This window comes from Oncorhynchus keta, chromosome 26 (genome assembly GCF_023373465.1).
Source record: "Oncorhynchus keta strain PuntledgeMale-10-30-2019 chromosome 26, Oket_V2, whole genome shotgun sequence".
Lineage (NCBI taxonomy): Eukaryota > Metazoa > Chordata > Actinopteri > Salmoniformes > Salmonidae > Oncorhynchus > Oncorhynchus keta.
Window position 1 is genome coordinate 37,751,547 of NC_068446.1, and position 13,677 is coordinate 37,765,223.

General features: G+C 43.1%; 1 protein-coding gene across 5 annotated transcripts in view; it reads left to right on the plus strand.

Moving 5' to 3' along the window:
* The first annotated feature begins 1,936 nt into the window (after positions 1-1,936).
* LOC118359347 (pleckstrin homology domain-containing family A member 7-like) overlaps positions 1,937-13,677 on the plus strand; it is a 212,284-nt gene continuing 200,543 nt past the window's right edge. For 2 of the 5 annotated variants that reach the window (XM_035737866.2, XM_035737868.2), the window contains exons 1-3: positions 1,957-2,113; positions 2,219-2,295; positions 2,474-2,531. In XM_035737866.2, the coding sequence (XP_035593759.2) occupies positions 2,031-2,113; positions 2,219-2,295; positions 2,474-2,531 (218 nt within the window). In that variant the 5' untranslated portion in view covers positions 1,957-2,030. Of the gene's footprint in view, positions 2,114-2,218; positions 2,296-2,473; positions 2,532-13,677 lie in introns of all 5 variants that reach the window. The other 3 variants (XM_052480703.1, XM_052480701.1, XM_052480702.1) reach the window with 3 other exon arrangements.

The window sequence follows — 13,677 nt, forward strand, 5'->3', positions numbered from 1 at the left end:
AGGTGCATCATGTGTAATGATCATGCTGTTTAAATCATCTTCTTGAAATGACACACCTGTTAGGTGGATGGATTATTTTGGCAAAGGAGAAATTCTCACTAACAAGGATGTAAACAAATTTGTGCACAAAAGATGAGGCATTTCTTGGATATTTTATTTCAGCTCATGAAACCAACACTTTCCATTTATATTTTTATTCAGTATACACAAGGCCTTCTGAAAGTATTCAGACCCCTTGACTTTTTCCACATTGTGAGGTTACAGCCTTATTATAAAATGTATTAAATAGTCCCCCCCTCAATCTACACACAATACCCCATAATGACAAAGCAAAAACAGGTTTTTAGAAATGTTTGCTAAAAATAAAACTGAAATATCATATTTACATGTATTCAGACCCTTTACTCAGTACTTTGAGCACCTTTGGCTTTGATTACAGCCGAGTCTTCTTGGATATGATGCTACAAGCTTGGCACACCTGTATTTGGGAAGTTTCTCCTATTCTTCTCTGCAGATCCTCTCAAGCACTGTCAGGTTGGATGGGGAGTGTTGTCTCACAGTTATTTTCAGGTATCTCCAGAGATGTAAGATTGGGTTCAGGTCCGGGCTCTGGCTGTGCCACTCAAGGACTTAGCTGTGTGCGTCGGGTCGTTGTCCTGATGGAAGGTGAACCTTCATCCCAGTCTGGGGTCCCGAGTGCTCTGCAGCAGGTTTTCATCAAGGATCGCTCTGTAATTTGCTCCGTTCAGCTTTGCCTCGATCCTGACTAGCCTCCTAGTCTTTACCGCTGAAAAACATCCACACAGCATGACGCTGCCAGGTTCTCTAGACGTGATGCTTGGCATTCAGGCCAAAGAGTTCAATCTTGGTTTTATCCGACCAGAGAATCTTGTTTCTCATGGTCTGAGAGTCCTTTAGGTGCCTTTTGGCAAACTCCAAGCGGGTTGTCACGTGTCTTTCTGAAGAGTGGCTTTCGTCTTGCCACTTAACCATAAAGCCCTGATTGGTATAGTGCTGCAGAGATGGTTGTCCTTCTGGAAGGTTCTCCCATCTCCACAGAGGAACTCTAGAGCTCTGTCAGAGTGACCATCAGGTTCTTGGTCACCTCATTATTCACAATTAATTCAGGATTATCCATAATCATGGTAGCATCCACATTCATGGCGAAATGTTTAGAAACATATCTCATTTTTTTCTAGAAAAGTGACCACAAAGGGGTCATAGTAAATTGTGTAGAAATGTAGGAAATTAGCTTTATGTCCCCAAAGAAATTCTGAGGGAGAACCCTCAGACACCCACCTGGTTCTGTCTCCTCCACTTCTAAAACCAAAGTTGTGCCCCAGGTTTTTAGTGTGTAGGGTTAGATGGTAGGGTATTTGTTTTATTTTCAAGCAAAGTATACACCAGTCTAAGTGGCGGTAATGCAACATTTATTGGATGCCAACCTCCATTAAAATGAATAGAAGAAGCAGCAGTAGTTAGTTGCTAGTTGGAAGCAAGGACAGAGGAGAGCATTTGGTTTAGTTCAATTTTTGTACTTTTAATCCTTGTTTTAGCCTAATTTTAACCGGTTGTATTTAATTTTTGTTTGGCACAGGTTCTGCCTTTGTCTAATTGCATAGATTCCAATGCACAGATTATTATGGGGACAATCGGAAATTATGAAATGCCTCTAAAAATACTTTGAGCAAATTAGGCCATTTCTAAATAATATTATGGAAATAGACCCTAATACTACAGTCGCAATTCCTGTTAAATCATTGACATATTTGCACTACACGTGTAGACCATACCTACAAAACCTTAGATTATGCAAAACCCCTGTAACTTTGTTTCCAATTGAATAACTTTAATTCATGCATCATTCTATTTTATATCGGCGGAGGAAAGTACTCTCATTTATCCGTCAACTGACTGGCCGAAAGGCCTCCCCTTTAATAGTCTCTTCGCCCTAGCGGTAAACATTGGTCTCGATCTCCTTGGAGACTATGTAGTGGAGAGTGAACGAAATAGGACTTCAGAACGGGATCATGGCGGCGCCGTTTGGGCGCGACACCTTACCTGACCAATGGTCTTTCGGTGTCTGCGGAGATGGCAGAGTGTTTTTCGTTCAGTGAGTCGGCGAAATACAAATGTGGTCGTTCTTTCTGCATCTTTAATGAGAGTTCGCTTGTCGAGTGTTTCTTGCCTCTAACAGGTGTTTTTGTCTTTCTGGCAGCGATGAAACGAGCACTACTACTTGGCTCCATCCGCGAACGGGCGAACCTGTCAATTCCGGACATATGATACGGTCAGGTATGCATGTATTCGTCTCTAATGCATTTGACCAGCAGACTATTGGTGCAGTTCACATTGCAGAATAAAACGGTTAGATTTTTGTGCGTTGTTGATATAGCCCAATGAAGCAGAAAACTTTCACAGAAGGCGCCTACTCTCCAAGGTAACGCACCTTATTTCTACTCGCCCATTGCAGATTTACCTCGAGGATGGGAAGAGGGTTTCACGGACGAAGGGGCCGGCTACTTCATAAAGTAAGTGAAAGCAATTGAAGTCGACTTTATTCTGTTGGGCGGTTGTCGTGATTCGCCGAGTGAGGTGCGATTTACCTGAGTGCAGCACTGCCGTTTAGGATACCTACTTATGTCTCCCTCTAGTCTACTAATTCGTCAACACAGGAGACTTCTTAACTCTAGTAGTGTTTGTGAATTTAAAGGTATAGGGCAACGTTTCCAAACTCGGTCCAGTGGATCCCAAGGGGTGCACGTTTTTTTTGTTTAAACCTAGTACTACACAGCTGATTTTAAAACAACCAAATCATAATCAAGATTTGATTATTTGAATCAGCTGTGTAGTGCTAGGACAAAAACCACACAAAACGCCGGTATGGGGCTTTCCCCATAACCAGCTAATGACCCCACCAGGGACTGTATTGGTAGCCGAGCCTACTTGTTGGATAACAGGCCTACTACGTTTTGTCTTTATTGGATTGCAGGCCATGGCTCTGTGGTACTGCTGACAGAGGTGTGTTCATAGGATCAAAGTCTCCAGTTGCAGTCGTTTTACAACATCCCCATCTCTTGTTAACTAGGTTGTTCATTGAACCCAGTTGAGGCTATTGTTTGACTATTTAAAAAATTGGTTGTTCAATATCACGCAAAATTTTGTGTTTGAGAGAATCTTTTTCAGAATGTTTTCTGACAGTTTCTGATCTTGAATCTTGATGTGAGGCTTGATTTGTGTACCTCAATGTTATTAGTTTCAATCAGGTGTATTAGACTACTGTCCATTATAGATCTACACACTATTTTGATATTTCACATTGATTTACCCCAGAAAGCTTGTCTTGTGCTGTCTGTAGCTAGGTTTCCATCCAATTGGAGACAGATTTTCATGTGATTATTCTCAAATCCACATTGAAAACAGAATGTGCATTTCCCAAAAGATGTTTACAATCAAATTCCCTTGTTGCAGATTAAAGGCTGGGCATATTGATGTAGTTAGTGCACATAAAAATAACATTTCAGGTTAAATTCCCATGTACCAAATAATTAATTGCATACTGAGGCATATTATTTGCTAATGTCTGTGTACAGTTGAATTCTATTTTGACTGTGACTTTGCACTTCCTTTTCCAGTGTTGGTCTCCACTCTTATCCACCAGGCACCTGCAGCTCCTTACCATTTTATAATGCTATGCTAGGATGCCAAATAGCCCTACCGTGACATAGTGTCTGCTGTGGGTGACATCATGTTATTATGCAACTCAGGGATACTGCAGGATCAATACTCTGGGGATCCTGTGGTGAAATGAATGATAGTGAGTGACTTCAGTATAGTTGTCCTTTTTGAGAGCGAGATTCCATCCTTGGAGGCCTGGACGTCACCTATAGCCCTCGTTTGACGTCCATCAACCTGTTCTGTCAGTATTCGTCCTTGGGAGTTTGTGCTCTTTGTATCCCTTTTGTCTGGCTGTACGAGTGGGAACCTTGTGTAGAAATAACAAGCTGAAGTAATAACATCCTCACAATCCAATATCCTATTCTAATAGGGAGGACTTCTTCCAAAGGTTGTGTTTATAGAACATCTCTAGAGATGTCTGCTCTGGCAACACTGCTACTGACTGACTGAGCATGTTTTCATGTTTTTTACAATAGCAAAGAGTGCTCTCCAATATGTGTTTTTCATTGTCTTTGGATGCTCTCTCAGTTGTCTAAATAATGATCTTCTCCTCATGTGGTCTGACTGTCCACCTGAAGTTAAGTTATGCCCTTAGAACAGTGCAGTCTGTTTTTATTGTATGTGTGTGTATGCCTTAACTTTTTATGGCTGCAGGGGCAGTATTGAGGAGCTTGGATGAAAAGGTGCCCATTGTAAACCGCCAGCTCCTCAGTCTCAGTTGCTAATATATGCATATTATTATTAGTATTGGATAGAAAACACTTCTTTCTGAACATAACGCGACAAACAAACAGGTATTTTTGATCTAAAAATTATCTTTATGGAACAAAAGGAACATTTGTTGTGTAACTGGGAGTCTTGTGAGTGAAAACATCCGATTAATTTGATTGCTTTTCTGATTTTCGTGACCGAGCTACCTGATGTTAAGTGTACTTAATGTTTTATCATGCGATCGATAAACTTACGCAAACGCTTGGATTGCTTTCGCTGTAAAACATAATTTCAAAATCTGACACGACAGGTGTATTAACAAAAGGCTAAGCTGTGTTTTCCTATATTGCACTTGTGATTTCATGAATATAAATATTTATAGTAATATTTATTGTATGTAGCGCTATGCTGTTCAGCGGTTGTTGATGACACTTATCGGGATTGCAGCCATAACAAGTTTTAACCCCCACATTTCTTGTATAATCCCGTAACAAGACAGCTTTCCCCTCCAACTTCAACTACTATTGTCTATTTCTGGAATTCTCTTAAGAGACATGAATACCACAGACAACTTGGAAGAGTTCTGGTGAAATTCCCTCAGTGTTTCCCTCTCAGGAGTAGTGTGGTCTTGCCTGATCCCAGATCTGTTTTTGCGGTCTTACCAACTCCTACGATCATTGTCACGCCATTTGGAGAAAATAAATAATCTGAGACCAGGCTAGTTGTGGCCTGAAGACCAATAAACCACAAACTTTCTCAATCTGATAGCATGTTGGTAGCTTGATTAAATGCCACCATAATCTCCCTTAGGGTGCCCACACCAGCTCTAAATGTGGGATTGGCATAGACATTTGCCGATATAATCTAGGGTTGTGTTCATTAGGCACCAACCGGAAGAAAAGGGACTGAAACAGTTACTTGGACTTGCTCATTTACATTTTAAAACGGTTTCTGTTGCATGCCCAAATGAACACGGCCCAGAGTATATCTACTGTACCTTCACCAGGTACCCAGTATGGCCTATCCAGTTTGTCAAGCCAGCTCTGTTTGTCTGTCAACTCCCTGTTTGTAAGTCAACTACTTATATTTTTATCAATATAAGTGTTGGCCCCATGTTTCATGAGCTGAAATAAAACATCCCAGAAAAGTTTCACACGCACAAAACGCTTATTTCTCTCAAATTTTGTGCACAAATTTGGTTACATCCCTATTAGTGAGCATTTCTCCTTTGCCAAGATAATCCCTTACCCTGACATGTGTGGCATATCAAGAAGCTGATCATTACACAGGTACACCTTGTGCTGGGGACAATGAAAGGCCGCTCTAAAATGTGCAGTTTTGTCACACAACACAATGCCACAGATGTCTCGAGGGAGCGTACAATTGGCATGCTGACTACAGGAATGTCCACCAGAGCTGTTGCCAGATAATTTGGTTTATTTCTCTATTATAAGCCGCCTCCAACGTAGCTTTAGAGAATTTGTCAGTACGGCCTCACAACTGCAGACCATGTGTAACCACGCCAGCTCAGGACCTCCCCATCCGGCTTCTTCACCTGCGGGATTGTCTGAGACCAGCCAGCCGGACGGCTGATGAAACAGAAGAGTATTTCTGTCTGTAATAAAGCCCTTTTGTGGGGAAAAATGTATTCTGATTGAGACCCTGCCCAGTCATGTTAAATCCATAGATTAGGGCCTCATGAATTTATTTTTGACTGATTTCCTTCTATTAACTGTGACTTAGTGAACTCGTTGAAATATTTTTGTTCAGTATAAATGGCTTGAGTTGCCCTTTTAAGTGGAGCTGGCTACTGCAAGTGTACCCACTTTTAGACCATCAAAACGCATCTCCCAAACCCACCAAAAGAAAACAGCATGTACCCACCTCTGTACCACCAAAACACATCCATCCCAAACCCCATTCTTTTACTTACTCATAGATCAACGGAACATGGACTGAGCACATAGTTGAGGATGAGCTCATTGCGGGGATGGGAAGGCCAGATTGGGTCTTATCTATGTCTTTGGCTGTTTGCATTGGACCACATTCAGGTCTTCACTGTTTTTCCTCCAGACTCGTATTTGCCTGGCCTTGTGGCGAATAATCCCCTTTACACTCCAGGGGAGGGCACACATATACACACACACACCCTTACACTTGTGTATATGACATTACACACACACCCCCTCTTCCCTTTGGATGTCAGTGAGGGAGTTACATGCTTGGGTAGCTCCTCCAGGAGTCCCCTGTGCCACTAGCGGGCGCTGGCTACCCCAACCCCGGCCAACAGCTTCTCACCCCCCCCGCAGCTACTTGCCTGAGCCTCCCCAGCTTCACCCAAATCCATGTCACAGATGTTCTGAAAGAGCTGCAAAACCTGGACCTGTACAAATCAGCTGGGATAGACAATGTGGACCCTCTTTCTAAAATTATCCGCCGCCATTGTTGCAATCCCTATTACCAGTCTTTTCAACCTCTCTTTCGTATCGTCCGAGATCCCTAAAGATTGGAAAGCTGCCGCGGTCATCCCTCTCTTCAAAGGGGATGACACTCTAGACCCAAACTGTTATAGACCTATATCCATCCTACCCTGCCTTTCTAAAGTCTTTGAAAGCAATGTTAATAAACAGATCACTGACTATTTCGAATCCCACCGTACCTTCTCCGCTGTGCAATCCGGTTTCCGAGCTGGACATGTGTGCACCTCAGCCAAGCTGAAGGTACTAAACGATATCATAACCGCCATTGATAAGAGACAGTACTGTGCAGCCGTCTTCATCGACCTGGCCAAGGCTTTCGACTCTGTCAATCACCATATTCTTATTGGCAGACTCAATAGCCTTGGTTTTTCTAATGACTGCCTTGCCTGGTTCACCAACTACTTCGCAGAGCAGATGATGTCAGTGTGTCAAATCGGAGGGACTGTTGTCCGGACCTCTGGCAGTCTCTATGGGGGTACCACAGGGTTCAATTCTCGGGCCGACTCTTTTCTCTGTATATATCAACGATGTCGCTCTTGCTGCGTATGATTCCCTGATCCACCTCTACGCAGACGACCCCATTCTCTATACATCTGGCCCTTCTTTGGACATGGTGTTAACTAACCTCCAAACGAAGTTCAATGCCTTACAACATTCCTTCCGTGGCCTCCAACTGCTCTTAAATGCTAGTAAAATCAAATGCATGCTTTTCAACCATTTGCTGCTCGCACCCGCCCGCCCGACTAGCATCACTACTCTGGACGGTCCTGACCTAGAATACGTGGACAACTACAAATACCTAGGTGTCTGGCTAGACTGTAAACTCTCCTTCCAGACTCATATCAAACATCTCCAATCCAAAATCAAATCTAGAATCATCTTTCTATTTCGGAACAAAGCCTCCTTCACACACGCCGCCAAACTTACCCTACTAAAACTGATTATCCTACCGATCCTCGACCAAAGCGCCTTATACCACCCACCACTACGACCTTTATGCTTTAGTCGGCTGGCCCTCGCTACATATTCGTCGCCAGACCCACTGACCCCAGGTCATCTATAAGGCGGAACTTTACCTAGTTTAGCCGATGTGAAATGGATAGCTAGTTAGTGGTGGTGCGCGCTAGTGGCATTTCAATCGGTGATGTCACTTGCTCTGAGACCTTGAAGTAGTGGTTCCCCTTGCTCTGCAAGAGCCGCAGCTTTTGTGGAGCGATGGGTAACGATGCTTCGAGGGTGACTGTTGACGTGTGCAGAGCGTCCCTGGTTCACGCCCAGGTCGGGGCGAGGGGATGGACGTAAAGTCTATACTGTTACACTAGCATAGACTTCTCAGCTCACTGGTCACGATAACACTCATCCGTAGCACACGCTCCAGCAGATATATCTCACTGGTCATCCCCAAAGCCAACACCTCATTTGGCTGCCATTCCTTCCAGTTCTCTGCTGCCAGTGACTGGAACAAATGGCAAAAATCGCTGGAGACTTACATTTCCCTCAATAACTTTAAACATCAGCTATCTGCGCAGCTAACCGATCGCTGCAGCTGTACATAGTCCATCTGTAAATAGCCCACCCAATCTACCTACCTCATCCTCATATTGTTTTTATTTACTTTGCTGCTCTTTTGCACACCAGTATCACTACTTTACACACCATCTTCTCATCTATCACGCCAGAGTTAATCTGCTGAATTGTAATTACTTTGTTTCTCTTGCACTGCTTTGCTTTATCTTGGCCAGGTCGCAGTTGTAAATGAGAACTTGTTCTCAACTAGCCTACCTGGTTAAATAAAGGTGAAATAAAAAAGATCAAATCCCAGGGATGGATGAAAATCAGGGGATACATTTCTTACAGGAGTGTCAGAGGAATCTTACAGTGCATTTGGAAAGTATGCAGACTTTGACTTTTTCAATAGTTTGTTGTATTAAAGCCTTGTTCTAAAATGGATTCAATTATTGTTTTTCCTCCCCAATCTACACACAATAGCCCATAATGACAGGTTTTTAGACATTTTTGAGAAAGTTTATGAAAAATAAAAGTCATACCTTAAGTATTCAGACCCATTGCTATGTGAATTGAAATTGAGCCATAGAAGCAGGAATTGAAATTGAGCTCAGGTGCATCCTGTTTCTATGGATCATCCTTGAGATGTTTCTACAACTTGATTGGAGTCCACCTATGGTAAATTCAATTGATTGGACATGATTTGGAAGGCCACACACCTGTCTATATAAAGGTCTCTCAGTTGACAGTGCATGTCAGAGCAAAAACCAAGCCATGAGGTCGAAAGGAACTGTCTGTCGAGCTCAGAGATAGGATTGTGTCGAAGCACAGATCTGGGGAAGGGTACCAAAACATTTATGCAGCATTGAAAGTCCCTGAGAACACAGTGGAACCACGAAGACTCTTCCCAGAGCTGACTGCCCGGCCAAACTGAGCAATCTGGGGTGTAGAGCCAATAACCCGATGGTCACTCTGACAGAGCACTAGAATTTCTCTGTGGAGATTGTTGTCCTTCTGGAAGGTTCTCCCGTCTCTGCAGCACTCTACCAATCAGGCCTTGGTAGAGTGGCCAGACAAAAGCCACTCTTCAGTAAAAGGCATGTGACCGCCCGCTTGGAGTTTGCCAAAAGGCACCTAAAGGACTCTGACTATGAGAACCAAGATTCTCTGATGCGATGAAACCAAGATTGTACTCTGTGGCCTGAATGCCAAGCGTCACGTCGGGACCTGGCACCATCCCTACGGTGACGCGTGGTGGTGGCAGCATCATGCTGTGGGGATGTTTTTCAGGGACTGGTTGACTAGTCCTGATCAAGGAAAAGATGAACAGAGCAAAGTACAGAGATGCTTGTAAAAAAAAAATATATATATACATTTTTAGCCCTTTTTCTCCCCAATTTCGTGGTATCCAATTGGTTTAGTAGCTACTATCTTGTCTCATCACTATAACTCCCGTACGAGCTCGGGGGAGATGAAGGTTGAAAGTCATGCGTCCTCCGATACACAACCCAACCAAGCCACACTGCTTCTTAACACAGCGCGCATCCAATCCGGAAGCCAGCCACACCAATGTGTCAGAGGAAACACCGTGCACCTGGCAAACCTTGGTTAGCGTGCACTGCGCCCGGTCTGCCACAGGAGTCGCTGGTGCGCGATGAGACAAGGATATCCCTACCGGCCAAGCCCTCCCTAACCCGGAAAATGTGCGTCGCCCCACGGACCTCCCGGTCGCGGCCGGTTGCGACAGAGTACAAAGATACTTGATGAAAACCTGCTGCAGAGCACTCAGGACCTCAGACTGGGGTGAAGTTTCACCTTCCAACAGGACAACGACCCTAAGCACACAGCCAAGACAATGCAGGGTGGCTTCGGGACAATTCTCTGAATGTCCTTGGGTGTTCCATCCAGAGCCATGACTTGAACCTGATCGAACATCTCTGGAGAGACCTGAAAGTAGCTATGCAGCTATGCTCCCCATCCAACTTGACAGAGCTTGAGAGGATCTGCAGAGAAGTATGGGAGAAACTCCCCAAATACTCAGATTCAGATCAACTTTATTATTCCAACAGGGGGAAATTCAGGTGTGCTAAGCTTGTAGCGTCATACCCAAGAAGACTCGAGGCTGTAATCGCTACCAAAGGTGCTTCAAAAAAGCAAGCACTGAGAAAAGGGTCTGAAATTTCAGCTTTTTATTATTTATTAATTTCCATGACTCTAGAAAACTGTTTTTGCTTTTTCATTATGGGGTATTGTGTGTAGATTAATTAGGGAAAAAAACAATTACATTTTTTTAGAATAAGGCTGTAAGGTAACAATGGAAAAAGTCAAGGGGTCTGAATACTTTCCAAATGCACTGTTATTACGGCTGTGACGAGATGAGGAAGAGGGACGGTTGGTATGGAGGGACTGGAGTGCTGCAGATCGCACAGCCAGGAGTGGGTGGTGGATGTCGGCTCCAATCAGGAGTGACTGGCGGCTGTCAGGGCCAATCAGGAGTGACTGGTGGCTGTTAGGGCCAATCTCTAATGTAGGATGACACTTTTAGCCCCCTCCTCATTTGGCTTGTTAGCAGCTCTGAAGGGACAATGGTACATGGGAGCAGATCTGAAGGGACTGGGTACATGGGAGCAGAGTGGTAATTGCTTGGCTTAGACCTTCATTGGAGAGCTTCAGCTGTGTGTCGTGATCTATACTGAACAAAAATCTAAACGCATCATCTAACAATTTCTAAAATGTTACTGAGTTACGGTTCATATAAGGAAATCGGTCAATTTAAATAAATTCATTAGGCTCTAATTTATGGATTTCACACGACTGGGAATACAGATGTGCATCGGTTGGTCACAGAAACCTTGAAAAAAGGTAGGGGCGTGGATCAGAAAACCAGTCAGTATCTGGTGTGAACACCATTTGCCTCAGGCAGCGTGACATCTCCTTCACATACAGTTGATCAGGCTGTTGATTGTGGCCTTTGGAATGTTGTCCCACTCCTCTTCAATGGCTGTACAAAGTTGCTGGATGTTGGCTGGAACTGGAAGACGCTGTCGTTCACATCGATCTATTGTAGTGCATCCCAAACATGCTTATTGGTGACATGTTTGGTGAGTATGCAGGCCACGGAAGAAGTGGGACCTTTTTAGCTTCCAGGAATTGTGTACAGTTCCTTGTGACATGGTTCCGTGCATTATCATGCTGAAACATCAGGTAATGATGGCGGATGAATGGCACAACAATGCGCCTCAGGATCTCATCATTAAATTTGCCATCAATAAAATGCAATTGTGTTCATTGTCAGTAGCTCATGCCTGCCCATACTATAACCCCATGCCACCATGTGGCACTCTGTTCACAATGTTGACATGAGCAAACCGCTCGCCCACATGACGCCATACACGTGGTCTGCGGTTGTGAGCCCGATTGGACGTACTGACAAATGATTTAAAAACTATGTTGGAGGCGGCTTATGGTAGAGACATTAACATTAAATTCTCTGGCAACAGCTCTGGCGGACATTCCTGCAGTCAGCATGCCAATCACACGCTGCCTCAAACTTCAGACATCTGTAGCATTGTGTTGTGTGAAGAACTGCACATTTTAATGTGGCCTTTTAGTGTCCATAGCCCAAGGTTCACCTGTATAATGATCATGCTGTTTAATCAGCTTCTTGAAATGCCACACCCAGTCAGGTGGTCCTTCTGTAGCTCAGTTGGTAGAGCATGGCGCTTGAAACGCCAGGGTAGTGGGTTCAATCCCCGGGACCACCCATACGTAGAATGTAAGTCGCTTTGGATAAAAGCGTCTGCTAAATGGCATATATTATTATTATTATTATTAGGTGGATGGATTATCTTGGCAAAGGAGAAATGCTCAATAACAGGGATGTAACCAAATGTGTGCTCAATTTAGAGAGAAATACGCTTTTTGTGCGTATGAAACATTTCTGGGATCTGTTATTTCAGCTCATGAAACATGGGACCAACACTTTACATGTTGGGTTTATATTTTTGTTCAGTGTACGTTTGCCTATATTAGTTTAATAACTAAGAATGGTGTAACTTAAATTTGATGTATTTATTGCTAATGTTGTGTGGCTTCACATTACAAGCAGCATACGAGAGACTGATGCTCTCCTGATCAAACTCACTCGACCCAGCACCCTCGTTAGCATATGGACACTCAGAATGCAATATGTTATACAGATGTTATGCAAATAACAAATTACCTCATGTTGCATCTGCACTGGGATTCAATAGCGTGCTGCTCCCACCTGCAGCACTGCTCAGCTCCTACTCTTCAGAAACAACTTCAAGGTCGTGTTCGTTAGGTCATACTGTACCAAAATGTTTCGCAACAAAAAATAAGATGAGTGTTTTATTTGACCAGTTCAGATTGAACCATCCGTTTCGTACCACTTTCTTCAGTTTCATTTCTATTGAAGATGACCCTGGTCTCAATGTCTCAAGGAAGGTTATATGATGTTAATGTGCAGGCAAGATACTTGTATAACTTTTTTGCTTCAGAACTTTAACACTGTTCCTTTCCTACTATTACTACAACCCTTTGCATAACAAATATCAGTAACAGCAGCAAATATTCTAAAATCTGCATAAAACAGTATGCACATTTTCCCACCAGAGATATTTCCATCAAACAGACTTTTTGCGAGTTAAAGGCTGTGAGTGATGACGTAGCACACAAACATTTATTTTACCGTTAAATTCCTGTGTCCCCAATTAAAAATACAAGTTCAATGGGTTTTTATCTCTTTTTCAACTCTCCTGATAGTTTTGTCATAACTGTTGCATTATATAGCAAATGTGTCCACTCTTGTCTTGGCACATGCGCTCTAGCCAACAGCTAGCAGATACAGTGCAGGTAGGCTACCTACATGATGAGATTATTATGGATAAGAACAATATTTGTCAAACTGCAGCCAAGCATCAATCATAATGTCATCAGAATAATTTATTGGAAAGGAGCATCAAGCTCATCACCTTGTGAAGTTCATCATAATTTATTTCATCTGTAGCCTAATAAACCACAACATATCATCGGTTGACTACAAGTTTACTACCGTATATCTACATTTGCACATTTGCGCATCATTTTACAGACACAAAAAGTTCCCACCGTCAAACTAACAAATTGTCTAAGCATTTATAAAATTGAATTGCATTTAGGGTTTCTATCAGCTAGGTCGTGACTTTTTTTCTCCATTCGTCAGGTAATTCATCCGCATGAAATGGTTGGCTGGTTTTAGTTTTTTGTATTGGTAGTTTAGTTCTCAAAGATGATTTTATGA